Consider the following 16,589-nt stretch of genomic DNA (forward strand, 5'->3'; position numbering starts at 1 on the left):
TGATGAACAGGATGTTAAAGAGCTTCCCATCTGGGTGCATGCTTGTGCCAGGCATGGCAGGCAGCCCGCACATGTTCCTTAATCCCACCTGGCATGCCGCGATAGTGGCTTGTCATTAAGTACCATAGCAGACACCCCAATCTCCTCTTTCCACATCTCCCAGTTTCTTAGTCATCAAATTAGGATTGCCATGCTGGGCCATCTACCCTTACTGGAATGTTGGAGGATTTTTAGTTCTTTAAATGAAAAGGCCATCAATCCCGAGAATGCTAAATTTTAAGCTTAAATGTAGTTCCTTCAATCTAGAATTTTTGTTTCAATTGTCATTTTCCTTGTTTTCTTATACTTTCTGTATTTTTAAATTGTTTTCCATGGTTTTCATTTTGTTACATCTGTTTTTTTTTAAAGCATGAGTCACCTAAACCCCCTTAGTGAAGTAAATGGAGTAAGTGCATTTTTTATAACTTTCTTGTTTTTATATAGCCACCGTGGCATCATTTCATCTATCAGAATTAACAGTGCTTTCTAAATATCACATAATGCCCAGTCTATATTTAGATTTCCCAGTTGTCTCAAAGATGTCTTCTTCAGGCAGACATTTAAAGGATGTACTTATGGTGCATTGGACTTAGTGTTAATTGCTATTCAGTTATTTGGATCATTTTCAGGATTCAGTAAGCCACTGCAGGTGAAGTGCTCAGCACAGGGCCTAGTAGTCAAAAGCCTGAGGGAGGGTCAGCCTCCCTGGTGGTGGCTGTTACTTGAACTCCACAAATGTAAGGCATTATAGTTTGTTGAGGTATTTAATAGGCCCTCTGCCCTAATGGCGGTCATCTTCTCTTTTAGAAAGACTTAACCCTGGTGAAACCTTAACTGTTTGCATTTCATCACTTTCTTCACATTTGAGTCACAGATTTAGGACCTAGAGGAAAGTAGAAAGTCTTTATCCAATCCCCTTATTTTACAAATGAGGTCCCAAGAGAGGAATGCCTTGCCTGAAAAGTTTCAGCTGGTTAATAGACACACAATTTGAAAGGCAACTCTGCAAATCTGGTTTTGGTAAGAATATTTTGGGTAGTTATTTGGACAGGTTCAAGGGATGAATAAATTTGACATAAGGTGTACTCTCTTAGATGTGCATCAAAAATTATGATACTCTCTATACTAATAACATATTTGCTTATCAATCTGTTCATAAGTGAAGTGACAGCTTAGAGATATGTAGGCAAGCACACCCTAGATTCAGTTCCCTCACTCCACACTCAGAATCACCCTCTGGTTTGCAAGATTCCGTATTTCCCCGCATTAGAATCATAGAAATGCTCTGATAGTGCTGCTTCTGGACTTGAGATACTGCCTCGAATGTGAGCACACATTACTTTTTCACCCCCACTCTCATTCTTCTCCAAGGAACTTCTGAACTCCAAAGAGAAGCAGAAAACAGGCTGGAAGAACAGAGGGAAATGGAAGCACATCCCCCAGGTTAAACTTCACAGCACTGTCCCAGGCTTTGGTGGGATGTGTGCTCAGTACTCAGGAGCCCACCTTCAAATCCAGCTGTTGGAGTGCATTTTTTCAGTTACTTTCTGCATCCCATGTCTCAGGTCTCAGTCGCTAAGAAAAGCCACTTAAACCTTGTGCTTTTGTTTTCACTCTGAAAAGACATTGTCCTGTCAAGCACATGGAAAGGAGACCCACTTCCCGTGGAACACAGGCACATTGTTAAGAGAATCATTTTGCTGCAGAGGTTACCTGCAGGCAAGCAGGTTTTAGGTGAAATTCATCAAATGCCTTTTGCAAAGATGCCCATGCAGTCTCTAGTCATGGACTCAGGCAACTGCCAGTTAAGTACCAAAACTAGAGCAGAAATGTCCAAGGCTGAGGATGTCGAGGAAGTGGAGGTCAGGAATTCCCCTGCAGGCTGGGGACAGCCCTCAGCTCCAGGGAAAGAAGCAAATTGTGTATCTTTCTCACTGACATTTCCAGACTGGTTAGAGTGGCCTTGATGGTTTTCAGTGGGGATTCAGCTGCCTCGGCATGATGGAAAAATAGAGGACTTGACAGAGGGGCTTAAGGGTGGATGGGGTTGGTAGCTGTCGCCCAGGTGTCAATCCTGTCTAAGATCTGCTTCCCAGCACCTGTTATCCTGGTGATCCATCACTGCCAGTGTGTTATGCCAGCATAATGACCCAGTGCTCGTGCTATAGCAGAGACCCATATGGTATTAAAGTAGAGCTCTTTGGGTGATTTTACTTTACCTTTTGTGGCTTTGGTTTCAGTATCACAGGAAGACCCACCTGCCGTAATTCCTTTCAGTAGTCTACCAACATGTCACCTTGTCTGAGAAGCTCCCTTGCCTTCTGTGGCTTGAACAGCATCTTCCCTCTGTTGACATTGGTTTGACTAAAGTTATTGTGAGGCCACGTATTCCTTCATGGCTTCTCATTGCTGCGTGGCAGCTCACACTTACTCTCCATGTCTGTGCTTATTGAAGGTTTGAATATTGGTCACAGTACATTCAAGACAAAGACAACTAAGAAAATCGCTCCGGAAGCCAGTTTTTCATCTAGTGAAGAAAGCCCTTTGTCAAGGTAAAGTCATGCAAGCCTTTCTGAATGGTGGCAACAAGATGAGAAGTGTCACTATGCAATGAATTAAACTCTGGCTGCATATAATTTGTTGTGTGACTTGATGGAGGGCTGTGGTTTGGGTTTTTGTTTATCTGAAATAACAGTTGAAACTTTGGTCTACCTTTGAAAATATTTGCACCAGAGCCAAGTATTGTTTTGCAGCTGTTGTTTCCTTGGTTTAAGACTCAATTGACACCTCAGTGAACCACAAATTAGCGTCTACAGCTGCTCGCAGCAGGACTGCTTAGAGACCACACAATGGAAGTTGTCAGGATAAGGGCAGAGAGAAATCATCAGGCCTTAAAAGAAATAACGTGGTATATTTCTTCTTTCTGAAACGGCTGGTATATAAACTAGCAATTGCTGGATATTCATTTTTGTATTCCTCTTTTTTTTTTTTAACCAAGGATTTAGTAGATAATTCTTTCTTTTTCTGATCCGCCCTTGCTTTTAGATTGAACATTAAAGAAATGTGCTTTTCCTTCAAGAACAAAATTTATTTTTTCACATTTGTTAAACTGTAGGATTTTTTGTAAGCTTTTTGAGTAATGGTAAGTGAACCGTGTGTTGAATTTGTCATCAATATCAAGTACTAATCATACAGTGGCATTAGGTCCCTTAGAAAGAATTTATAGATGGAAATAAAAGCAATTGATGAAATACCTGCCTTTTTGCTTTGGGCTAAATATCATCTAAACACCACAGCAAGTTTCCTTTTGTGATAGAATTTCTCATTAGAAAAGCGTCCCTATGATGATTTTGTCGCATTTGAATTAACTACTTATCTTTGATGAAATTTTAAAACGGGAATGTTACATTTCTAATGTCACAAATAATGCCTCACAAGATAAAACCATTTGATCCAGAAATGTAGTATTTTTTAAATGAAAAATCCTATTTTCATTTCTATTCTGTGGAAATATATTGCAATATTTTTTAAGACCTGGAAGTACATTAAAATGATTGATTTTTTAAATTAAATTCTTGCTTTTTAGAAACCTAACCACTTCAATTTTAAGGGAGTACTCATTTATCAGAAATTTTCTTTAATAACTGACTTTTCATCCATATTTTCCAAGGAAGTGGGAGATAATTATGGGACAGGAAGAATTTTAAAGTATTATATTTTTATGATTATACTAAATCAAATTCAAGTCCTAGGTCTTCTAAAAGAAACTTTAAGACAGTAAATTCCATAGATACTTCTTAAGGCTTAATATTATCATTTGGCTTAATAATGTATCCCGAAGATTATTAAAAGTGTTCCATTTCCATCTTATTTTAGAGGCATTAAGAAGTTCAATTCTTCTTAACCTTTTCTTTATACATGTTCTTTGGGAAATTTTTAAATACATTCAGAAAGCAACTGGATCTTATAGAACGTTTTCTCAGCCTGTTCATTGCAACTGTCTATATTTCACTAAAATTAAACTCTCCCCCACTTCCATTTAAAGAAGGGCTTTTTATTATTACCACTGTTCCTTCATGAAATTAATTTAAATAAAACACAATTTCAACAACCCCTTAAAAAAAAAAAAGTCTTCACAAAACCCTTGGTTCTAGATGCTTGATAATAATCTCGTGAAGAGAAAAGGTCCAGATGCTGAGCAAGTGGGTCTGTTGTGGTGTATGTCTTAGTTTGGTTCTGGGACTAGGTTTGGTATTGTTAATTTGTCACCCTGGGCTGTGGTTTTCCTGTTTGTGCCTGGATTCGCTGAAATTTCTTGGAGGCTTACATTTAAGGATCCCACTTACTGCAGTCACTCCTTGTGCTTTATTGCTTTTACAAGTGGTCTCAAAACCCAGTACTTGAGAATAAACATAACAGTGCAGTGCTGCTATAGCACTTTTAAAAATTCTTCTTTGCTCTATTTTGTCAGTGAGCTGATGAGCAACCTCAAAAAAAGACCCCGCTGGACCTAAAAAAAAAAAAAAAAAAAAAAATTAAAAAAAATGGCTTCCTCTGATGTCCTAGAGACAATAATTATGATGTGCTAGTTAAGCCCAAACTACAGCTGAGGGATTTTACTTTAAAGCAGCGGCTTGGGTGCAAAAATGCATTTATAGCTCTTTGTCTGCACCTCATTATGTGTGGGCCTGATTCATTAAGTAATTGGTTTGCAGTTGTTTACATGAGTATTAAGGCCTTCTTTTCAGCCGCCTTTGAGAGATACATTGTGCAAATGTTGCCTGCGATGAATGCAGAATGAGGGCCAGAGGGTCCGTCCTATTGGCTAAACAGTGCACTCTGTTGAAAAGCCAGAGAAAGGGATTGGGTGCTGCTTTGCATAGCAATGACTTTCTTAATAAGCGTTACAGATTAATACACACAAACTATAAAAGATGCAAAGAGATACTCTTAGCACATTTATACATGCTCATTTCATTGTGATGGTGGTGGGGTCCGCGTGCTTTCATATCCCGTTTTACAGAGCAACGGCTTCAGTGCATGAGCCGTAATAGAATCCGATGTTTATTGTATTATAAATCACGGGCAAGTAGGCAGATCGGCAACAGTTTATTATTAAAGATTCTTTCAGTGTAAATCTTTTTCTACCATTGTATTTGCTTCAGCAAAATCATTTTGTGGTTGAGTGGGGATGAAAGGCATAATGTACGAAGGAGTGAGTCCTAATAGGAAGCCGTTCTCCAAGTAAAGACCACTTGTTCCCTTTTGTTCAGGGGTGCATGCCAGAGCTTCCTCTCTCTGCAAACATTGTCTCGCTTTACCTTCCCGAGGAAGTAAGTGGTTTTCACTCTCCAGGATCCATTTATTTAATAGAGAGTATATTTTAACAGTTTACCATGTAACTTCAGTTTACTGGTTGGATTGAGACAACATTTTACCAAAAGTAAAGGAAGCGTGCTAACAATGTAATTTGCCTGGGGGAAAGGTAGCAGAAGTCACCCAGCCCCGGCCCTCTGCTCCCGCCCGGCTGCCCGCTGTGGGTGGTATTCTCTGCCAGCCCTGCAGCCACTGGAGCGGCCAGCGGGGGGCGCCAGCTTGCAGCTGATGCTCTGGTGGGGACCCTGCATAGTTTCTTCTTCCCCAGGTGCTGGGCCAGTTCTCCCCAGAATAATAAAAAAATCATAAGGAGCTAACAGTTCAGTGAAATAAAAAAGAATTGTCCCTGGAAGTCCTTCTAAGTCCTCATACTAAAGCACCTGTCTCTGTCTCTGGCGTAGCAAATCTGCATTCTCTTTAAATTCTGCTAAATTAGCAGCTTCCTAAACATTGCACGTGTTTCTAATCGTAAGCGCACATACTTAATTTTTTCTCTACAGAGCACGGACAAACAATTGCTTGATTATTTGAACAGGTTGATCTCATGCAGCTAAAAATGGCATCTGCTTGTAGGGTCCCTGGTTAACCATCAGGGGGCGCTCAGACTTTGTCAAATTAAAACTGTCTCAGTCTGGTTTACCTTTAAAAATAAAAATTAGTATTTTCAGAGATTTTTTTGGCACACTCATTGGGGATTTTTTTTCTTTATGGCCTCTTTTTTTGCCTTTTATTTCTCAGAAACGCAAGTCCTTTTTGAGGAAATTTCTAGTCAAAGATGATGTTTGAGAAATATTAATGCTTATTTTAGCTGACAGTCAAAATCATTAAAAATTATAGAATTCAGAGTCTAGAGACCACGACTTCTCACAAGTTGGTTATTTTCAGGTTTATAACAAGACCCTAGATCTGGAAGTATGCTTCTCACCAGGAGCCCTTTGTCCTTGTCCCCAGCAGTCTTGCCCCCAGCAACCCTCAGGGTTCTGGCCAGATTCCCCTGACGTGGCCTCAGAGACACAACAACTTGGAAATGTTTGTTAAGGGGCTGTGGGGATATTTTCTTTTTAAAAAATTATTTGATCATGAAGTTGAGTCAATATATTACTAACATGAAGGACATCCCCTAGATCTGTTCTTTCCAAATCACCCTCCATACAGGGCCAGCCATGAGGGTCTGTCACCCTATCCCGATTCTTTTGCCTCTGCTGCTGCAAATCCTTCAAGGGTTCCTCTGGAGTGGGGCACAGCCCTCACTCTGCTGCCCCACCAGCCTGCTCTCCGACCACCCTCTGCTCTCTCAGAACTCTGAGCAGCACCAAGCCCTGCATTTTCCCACTTCTCAGAAGGTCCTGGGAAATGTGTGCATTTCATAAGTCAGTGTACTGGGAGAAGCATTTCATGCCACCCTGCCCTACCACCTGCTGCCCCTGTCTGGGGACACATCCCACAACCTTCTGGGCTCTACCACCCTTACAGTGAAGGCTCTGGATCAGTAAAACATAGATTCTCTGCTATCATGTAATAATGGGGTTCTTAGCTTTAGACTTTCTGAGTCTTATTTTCATCTCTACTTGCTGGCTTCACAAAGCAGAACTTAATACTTGCAGTAGTTCTTACCACCTAGTTTTGTACTTACTTGGCTTTTGATTGTTTATAAAGAGATCTTCATGAATGTTCCATGCCTTCTTAATTAACAAAATTCAGCAGTTAGTTACTACCTGAGCACAGCTCACAAGAGGCTGTTTCTAGCAGCATTAGCCTTTTCTCATATAAAGTGGACCGTTAGTTGGTGTTCCTAATTTTTACTATTCTTGTTACTCTGCTGTGTCATCACGATGACATACACAGGGCACTCATGCTGCCAAGTGCTACTCTTAGAATAAAACCTACTCCATTAATGTCCTGGCCAACCTTAAAATTTCTTAAGTTTAACAAGGATGAGAACAAAAGTCACTTTGATAAGAATTATCTTAATCTGGTTTATCAATAGCAGAGGAAATGATAGACAGTTACCAAGAAGCCTCAAAAAAGATGACTTGATAGAGAGGAGATATGTGATAAAGCCAATATGTTAACAGTTGAGCTTCCCTCTGGTCGGGTACAGGTGTTCACTGTTCAGTTAGGAAAAATACTACCAAATGTAACTGGAAATTCTGCAGAGGTAATTGCCTCGTTGTGGTAAGAGCAACAAAACATGGTTGTATTTAATTTACTCAGTCGTCTGTGTTATCTTCCCTGAAAATGATTTAGTTTGAAGTAGGACCTCCTGTCTAATTGTAAACTTCAAGGGAAGAAATCCAAGTATACTTCTTGGGTTCAAAGAGTTACTGGAGAAAGACCATGCAGGAGACAGACTCTTTCTTGAGTTTGCTGCAAGCGCCTCGTGCATCAGTGGCAAGTCTTTACGATAAGGGTGGCACTGTGAAGCCCAGCGGCCAAACCCAGGTGCTCCTGATTTTTGTTGAGCCCAAGAGTAAGGATGATTTTTACATTTTTAAATGGTCAGGAAATAAAATCCAAAGAAGAATAAATAATGTTTCATTACACATGAAAGATAGGAAATTTAAATTGAAGTGTCTATTTAAAAAAAGCTTAATTGGAATATAACCCCATCCATTAGTTTATATATTGTCCATAGCTGCTTTTGTACTACAATGGCAGAGTTCCCTAGTTTGGACAGAAACTGGCCTGGAAAATTTAAAATATATACTATCTAATACTTTTTTTTTAAGATTTACTTTTATTTATTTATATCCACACCCTCCCCCCCCCCCCCCCCATTGTTTGCATTCACTGTCTGCCCTCTGTGTCTGTTCTTTGTGTGCTTGTCTTCTTTTTAGGAGGCACTGGGAACTGAACCTGGGACCTTCCATGTGGAAAGGAAGCATCCAATGGCTTGAGCCACTTTTGCTCCCACTTGTTTCATCTCTCACTGTGTTTCCTCATTGTGTCTCTTTGTTGCATCATCTCACTGTGTCATCTTGTTGTGTCAGCTCGCTGTGCCAGCCTCTCGTGTCAGCTCTCTGTCTTGCTCATCTACTTTAGGAGACACCGGGAACTGAACCCAGGACCTCCCATGTGGTAGTCCGGTGCCCAACTGCTTGAGCCACATCTCTTTCCCCTATTTAACTCTTTACAGTAAAAGTTTGCCAACCTCTGCTTTACAAGATAGAAACTCTCAAGGAAAATCAGGCAGTCTGATTTCTTTTCTTTTTTTTTTTTTAATAAAGGGTATTTATTTGGGTAGGAGCTTACAGATACCAGGCTGTAAAGCATAAGTTACTTCCCTCACCAAAGTCTATTTGGAGCAAGATGGCTGCTGATGTCGGCGAGGGTTCAGGCTTCCTGGATGCCTACATTCCCAGGGCTTGCTTTTCTCTGGGTTCAAGGTTCCTTTCTTCCTGAGATTGGCTTCTCTTTCCTCTGGGAGCTTACTTCCCTGGGCTCCAGCTTAAGTCTTCAGCATCAAACTCCAACATCAAAACTCCAAAAACAAATCCTCAACTCTTTTCTTTGGGTGGGGACTCAATGCCCTAATCATAACTTAGTCATGCCCAGGTACAGATCAGATTACAAACACAATCCAGTATCTATTTTTGGAATTCATAACCATATCAAACTGCTACACTCTACCCTCTGAATTCCAAAAAGACATAATAATTTTAAAAAAACAAACCTTAAATCAGTAACAATGCAAGTACTTAAATCATATCACAATCATTTAATTTTTTTAATTTTAATTTTAATTTTTTGATATTTATCCACATTTGAGGGACGAAACGGGGTCCCTGTTATGGGACGAGCGGGGTCCCTGTTGCGGGACAAGTGGGGTCCCGTTGTGGGACGAGCGGGGTCCCTGTTAAGGGACGAGTGGGGTCCCGTTGTGGGACGAGAGGGGTCCCTGGCGTGGGGAAGAAAGCCTCGTACAGAAGCCACGGAGACAGGCTGATGGCACAAGTCTGGTTTATTGCGGGAGGGGATGCAGATTTATAGGATTGGGGAGTGGTGTGGCGGGTTCTGATTGGCTAGGGCAAATGCTGTTTCCATATAAGGCAATGTTCTGGCATTGGGCTAGTGATTGGCCAGTAGAGTATGTGCTAACTCTTGATAGGCTGACACTGTTACTAAGCTGATAGGTGGTTGTAAGCTGTTGCTGGGCAAACAGTGTACTAAGAGATTAGGTTTAAGGGAGGGGGGAGGGGAAGTGAGAGCTGGGCTAGGCGGGAGATAGGAAGGGGGAGGGCGGTGCCGGCCAGCCATTAGCAGCAAAGGCCTAGTCAGGCGTGGTCACCTTGTCTAGGCCCAGTGGGCAGAGGCGGTGTCACCTCTTGCCGCACTGTTTGCCACTGAGGCAAGCCGGGTGCCCCTCCTCCCACACACATTTATTTATTTTTGTCTTTTTTGTTAATGTAACATTAAAAAAATATGAGGTCCCCATATACCTCCCACCCCCACCCCCCATAATCATTTTAAAGAAATAGTTTGTCTTGGGGCAAAGTCCTGTCCGCTATAGGCCTCTGAAACTTACAAAACAATTTATCTGTTTCCAGTACATAAATGGACAGACAAAGGATAAATATTTTCATTACAATAAGGAGAAACTGGGAGGGAAACATGAATCACAGGTCCTCTATAGTTCAGTAAACCTGCAGGGCGTCCTCCATTCAATTTCAGTCTCAGGCAGGTCTGATTTCACACACATTTGATGCAGTTTGGTGGCCATGTTTCCCGGCCTATAATGGTAGCTCTTCCATGTCTTGGGCTTTCAAAAGTATATTAGGCTTTTACTTTTCTCACATTTTTTGATAGGAGCTAAACAGTTGGTTTCATCCAGTACTTCAAGGCTGTACCTTAGCTTTACACATTAGTTGTAACCCAGAGAAAGAAATGTTGCCCCAAAGAACTGTGTGTAATAAAAACCAATCCTGGGAAGTGGATGTGACTCAACTGATAGAGTGTCCGCCTACCATATAGGAGATCCAGGGTTCAAATCCAGGGCCTGGCCCAGGTGGTGAGCTGGCCCACGCACAGTGCTGTCGTGCGCAAGGAGTGCCATGCCACACAGGGGTGTCCCCTGCATAGGGGAGCCCCACGTGCAAGGAGTGTGCCTGGCAAGGAGAGCTGCTCCGTACAAAAAGCGCCCAGGAGTGGCACCGCACACACAGAGATGCAACAAGATGATGCGACAAAAAGAGACGCAGGTTTTCAGTGCTGCCAAGAATGCAAGCGGACACAGAAAACACACAGCGAATGGACACGAGAGTAGACAACTGGGGGTGGGGGGGGGGGGTGGGAAGAGGAGATAAATAAAATAAATCTTAAAAAAATAAAAATAAAGCACATTGCCATACTTTTCCCTTTAAAAAGAAAAAAAATCAATCCTGAATTGCAGTGTCACATGGACTTTCATTTGAGTTTCAGAGATGGTTTCCAAAGGAAAAAATATTGACCCTGAGATGTGGGTGGGTGTGTGGGTGGGCTTAAAGACAGAAAATACTTGGAAGCCTTCTCCACCTTTCTCAGCAAGTGAACTGCAGGCATTTAGTTCTGAAACACATTTCTGTAAGAAAACTAATAAACAGACAATTAAGAACCCATTACACAATTAATTCACATTTCACCAGGACGTTTACTGAGCCCCTGTGGCTTAAATGTTCTTGAAGCCATGCTGTGCAACCACAGAGCAAACAGAAGCAAGTTCAAGTGGCCTCATGGAGACTTGGCTCAGGAATTCGTTCTTGCCTAGACTTTCCTATGCAGAACAGAAGGTCACTTCCACAGTAGGACTCCGTGTTGCTGCCTGTCTTGCCCTTGACAAATGAGTGATGGCTAGTACTTGCTTACATAGGTGGCTTTCATAGGGAAATGTTTGCAGCATCCTGTATGGCTTCCTCCCCCACCATCCCCCTCCACCAGGTTGTTTTTGGTTTTGGTTTGTGACTTTTTTGTTTGTTTTTCCCTTTGCCAGAAGAGAAGCCAAAATTGAACAATCTAATTCTAAACTCACATGTTAAGTAGAAATACACAAATCAAATAATCTCTCATCAAATATTGATCAAGTACCTTCCAGCAAGGCCCTGTGCTTAGTGAGGTTTGTCCATCCAGTCCACACTATTCATTAAGCACCTAAGGTGTACTAAGCAGGAGAGAGAGGGGTCCTTTAGTTATACAAATGGATGTAGAATAGCAGCTTTGATAAGGACTTAAGTGTGGGGGCAGGGAACGGGATAGGGAAATAGGGAAGGCTGTCTACAGCAGGAGAGCTCTGCCAGTCTGCGGTGTCTACCGTGGGAGCCCTGTTCAGGATTTTGTACCAAAAGCAGTGAGAAGGCATTGAAGATTTTTAAGCAAGGAAGTGGAGTGATGAGATTTGTGTTTTGAAAGCTCACTCCTCCGGCTGGGAGGAAAATGAATTATGGGGGGATAAGATGGATATGGGGTCACCCATTTGGAGGCTGTTGCAGAGTTCCAAACAAAAGATGCTGGTTTTGTTGACCAGAGTGGTGACAGTGCAAATGGAAATAGTGGAGGACTTGAGGAGGTATTGGGAGGTAAACTTGACAGGACCTAGGTACTGGCTGAGTGGTGGAAGTGAGGTATGAGGAGGATACTGAGAGGGACTAGAGTGCCATTTGCAGAGCCAGGAGAAAGGGCCTGTTTTGATGGGGGCAGAGCCACACAGGAGGCAGCAGATCCTGAGTTGGGTGTGGGTGGTCAGGTTGCCTGTGAGGTACCTGTGAAGCTGCCAAGTGGAGCTGCCAAGGGGGCTTTGGATATAGTTCTGGAGCTCAGAGAAGTGGCCCAGCTGGCCAGAACTTCCCTGCTTCTCTGCCCCTGGTCACATACAGGTCTCCCACTGTCACCTCCCATGTCCTGCTTCTAGCTCCAGCCTGTGAAATCCTCTCTGTCTTTCAAAGCTGAGTCTCCAGAGCTCTACGCTTCCTCGGGGATTCTGCAGCCACCCCCGTCACCCACCTCCATATTCACAGTTATCCCAGCCAACAGAGGTCTTTTCTCCTCAACTTCCATGGCTCTGTGGGTTTGGGCCACAGCTGGCAAGTTAGCCTCTCTTTGCACCCCTACCAACATTTATATGATCACCTTTCCCCTCGGACACAGACCTGCATCTCATCTAATTGGAGGTGGGTGAATAGTAGACCCACTCATCGTTGTGTTTGTTTCATGTATGCAGGTGTGCCATGTGCGCATGTGCATGTGTAGGCACGTGAAAGATGGTTTCTTATGAGCTGACATTATTTGTGGCCACCTCACCAGCAGCTTCTATGACTGTCAGTTGGCTGATGTGAACGCTCACATGATCTTAAGTGCCCTCCCCTTCTCTTAAAGAAATGACCATGGATCACTCACTACTCCATCATGGCAAATAAAGAAATAGGCACTGAGTTTAAAGGGCGCTTTGACGGATATTGAGCCAAGAAAATATCCAGTTGAGCCTATTTTTTCTTTAATTTTAAAACTTTTCTTTTAGTTGAGGTAGTTTACTGAAAAAAATAAAAAGCTTAAAATGTAAATTATGGCAACTCTGGCAAATGGCAGATTTTTAAGCCATCAGTTAACCAGACTTGGTGTAAAGGGAAGGAAAAGATGAGTTCATGGGGTTTCTTGCACTGAGTTAAAGAGCAGTGGTGGCAGCACATGGCAGAGGGTAGGGGGTGAATTTTTTTAGGCATTCTCCATCTCAAAAAGTGGAATCTGTTTTAATGAAATAATCTTTAAATGTGACTGCAAGCTAATTCTTTGGCAAAAACACAAGAAAATACATCAAGATGTTGAGCTATGTACGTAGTTCCTTTTTGGATGTCTCCTTTGACCATTCACTGTAAAACCTTAAAAGAATTTAAGTATAATAAATTCAAATGATGTTTTCAGAGGGGACTTTCAAATTGATTAAAATTGCAAAACCTGAAAAAGCATGCTGAAAAATCATATCCACTGGAAAACACTTTCTTGTTTCTCTTTTCTTTGCTTTAGTGAACAAGTTCTTGGATAGCAGGTGCCATAGACTAGCATTTTATATATTTGGAACACAGAAACCCAAACACACATGCCCACGATACTTGCAGTTCCCCCTACCACCTGTTAATATTTTTAATTAAGCAACTTGAGAGTTTATTTGGAATGTCTTCATGAAACTCAGTGTTGGTATCAGTGGCTTGACTGTGAGAACTATTTTAAGTTTCTACCCAACCTTTCCATGGATTTGAACATCCTGAATTTCCTACTTCAGGTAGCTCACTTTTAATTTCTCTTCAGACATTAGTGTTTTTCAGAGTATCGCTCACTGGAAATCAGGCCTCTGCCTCCCTGGTAGTGTCATTTGGTAGCAGCAACCTCGTGCTTGTGTTTGCAGAGTAGCAGAGTGGGCCAAGGACTCGATGGGTTCTGGGGATCCAGTGGTAGAGTCCGAACGCGGTCCCTGCAGGACCTACTGGATGAATGGGGCAGACGGGTGCCAGGGGATAGGGATCTCCTGCCATGCATCAGCAAGCCCTCTGGTCATAGCCAGTCCTGAAACGACGGGAGTCAGTGAAAAGTTTCCGACCTTTCAGTCACTACTAGCATATGCTTTCTCCCTGACCTGCTCGTTGCAAAAATATTACTCAGGTTGCCTTTTTTTTTTTTTTTTTTTGTGCCACCAGTACTGAGGCTGTTTCTTTATTTTACAGGCAAGAAAACAACAGGAAACTGACTACCAATTTAAAGTTTAAAGGTAAGAGAAATAAACAGAGACCAGTTTTTCATTCTGTATTTTAACTGAAAGAGTGCATTTGTTTTCTATGCCCATAGCAAAGGAATGGGAAGTGGATTTGTGACTAGCAGCCTGGTTCTTACAACTCTGCCCAGGGTGATTTCATCTCTGAGGGTATCACTTCCTGCTTCTAAGGACCTCATTCTGCAGTAACAAAGACCAGCATACACATTGCAGAGCATTTTTTGTGAAAGGAGTAAGGTGCAGGAGTCCTGACCTACACATCTTAATTGATTACCCGGACTGGCATATTCTGCCTACAGGATGCCTCTTGCCTCTCTCCAAATTCTCACTGCCAATTCCCCACAAATACCCACTGCTCATGACAGACAGGGTCTCGCAATAGACTTGAACTGGCTTCCTCACATCCAGCCCCTTCCCACCTTCTGGCTGTCCTCTGTCTGGCCACCAGTATCAAAACCTGGCATAACCTTCCTTCCTTCCTACTTGAAAATTGCTGATGTCTCACCACCACCTGCAGCATGAGTCTATGCATCATCCCTCCATAGTCTGACTCCATCCCAACTTTCCAGCCCAGTACCTCCCAAGTTCTGTCCTCTTGATCTAGGCACAGTCAGCTTTCTCCAGATATACCACATCATGTGCTTCTGTGCCTTTGCTCATACCATTCCTTCTGGGTGTGGTTCCTTTCCCTTCTTGACCCAGTGAGTTCCTATTCGTCCTTCAAGACTCAATGCTCAGGAGGAATCCATCCCTTCCATGTCTGTGGCATATCCCCTGCTGAGCTTGGGCACTCTCTACTCCTGTCTCCTTAAACCCCATCGGCGGTGGATTGTAACTGAGAGCATGGGTTTGAGTCAGACGACCTAAGGAGAGGAGGGGAGGGACTCCTGACATGATCGCCCACTAATGCTGTGATTGTGGCCAGTTACTTATCCTCTCTAAGCCTCAGTTTGCTCTGTAAAGTAGAGATAGTAATCCTTACCTTAACAGGTTGGTGGAAGAACCAAAGGGGGCTATTTAGAAAAGATTAGCACATGGTTGTGCTATAATTTAGTAGTCATGGAGATCATCAATGTGGTAGATATTGTTGTGCCCCAAACACCCCCTGTCAGACCACCCTGGAGGCCACAGTTCATGCACAGGCCTGCAGCCTGTGGATGCATCCTCCAGCCAGCAGCTGTGGCTCTCTACCTTGGGGCATTCTCTGGCCACTGGTGCATACTTGGCCCTCACAGGACAGCCCAGGGTGCCAAGGATTTGATGCCCCCAGGACGACCCTCAGTCAATAAGAGATGGGAGTTGGTGGATAAATAACCCAACTTCCCTGCTCTTCTTTGGGGCGAAGAGTGTTCTACACAGTCTCTCAGAGCCCCCAGCAGGATTGCGCCCCAGGTGTCCTCTGCCTGCACCCCCTTGTTCACACACCTCTTTATTGCCTTCCTCTTTTTGCCATGTCACTCTCCCAGCTCCCCTTCCCATGGTTCCTGGGGGTTGCTTCCCAACTAAACAACTGACCAACCTTGTGCCCAAGACATTATCACTATTTATCCCCCACTGTTTCTTTCCCTTCTCCTCTCTGCTCTTGTTAAGAACCAAAGGAAATAAAAGTAAAGGAATGACTGAGGTGAGGTGGTATTAGGTTTGATAAAACACCCAGATAACTTTTCTTCCATGTTGATGCTAATTTTAAATCCCTTATGCTCCTGTAAAGAGTTGGGTACAGCAGAACAGAAAAGGGAGTATTCTGCAGTGTTTTCCAGAACAATGCATGGAAGGCATGGGGAAATGTACAGATGTGTACAGAGTTGGCATGCATTCCAGATGGCCCTGGTCAGGTACATCATGTGCAATCCCTGGCAGGCCTTTTGCAGGCCACTGTTTCAATGGACCAGTCCTGCTGAGTTCTTAACTTTTATGCCAAGCTTATAAAGTACAGAAATGTTAAATAGCTGTTTGGTTTTGTCTTGCAGCCTTCTGGGGTGAATCTGACGACAGTAACTCAGAAATTGAAGCTGCTTTACGTCCTAAAAACCATAACACATCCACTGATGATTTTGATGATTTTTATGATTCATAGCTATAACATCTGTTGGAAATAAAATCTTTAAACAAATTGAAACCCTTTGTTCATCGGTGATGTCCAAAAAAGCATGTCCTTTTCAGTTGCTCATTATGAAAACTTGGGACCACATTGCTGTACAAGTGAAATTCCATGACATAAATATGAACCACCGTATCCATTGTAAGTGTTATCAAAGTAAAGTGATGAACACAATGCTCATCAAAATTCCAGTTGTTTCTTTGCAGAAATTGGCAAGCTGATCCTAAAAGTTACATCTTCGTGACCTTGGATTAGGCAATGATTTTTAGATATTACTTCAAAAGCACTAGAACAAAAGGAAAAGTAGATGAATTGGACTTCATCAAAATTAAAACTTCTGTG

The 16,589-nt window shown here is 42.6% G+C and overlaps 1 protein-coding gene across 1 annotated transcript in view; it reads left to right on the forward strand.

Annotated features, from left to right (window-relative positions):
- KIZ (kizuna centrosomal protein) overlaps nucleotides 1-16,265 on the forward strand; it is a 112,362-nt gene extending 96,097 nt beyond the window's left edge. Inside the window, exons 11-13 of the mRNA XM_004447758.4 lie at nucleotides 2,495-2,591; nucleotides 14,100-14,143; nucleotides 16,117-16,265. Of these exons, the coding sequence (XP_004447815.1) occupies nucleotides 2,495-2,591; nucleotides 14,100-14,143; nucleotides 16,117-16,223 (248 nt within the window). The 3' untranslated portion in view covers nucleotides 16,224-16,265. The remainder of the gene's footprint in view (nucleotides 1-2,494; nucleotides 2,592-14,099; nucleotides 14,144-16,116) is intronic.
- The last annotated feature ends 324 nt before the right edge of the window (nucleotides 16,266-16,589 follow it).

Source organism: Dasypus novemcinctus, chromosome 24 (genome assembly GCF_030445035.2).
Source record: "Dasypus novemcinctus isolate mDasNov1 chromosome 24, mDasNov1.1.hap2, whole genome shotgun sequence".
In the NCBI taxonomy this organism is placed as follows: Eukaryota; Metazoa; Chordata; class Mammalia; order Cingulata; family Dasypodidae; genus Dasypus; species Dasypus novemcinctus.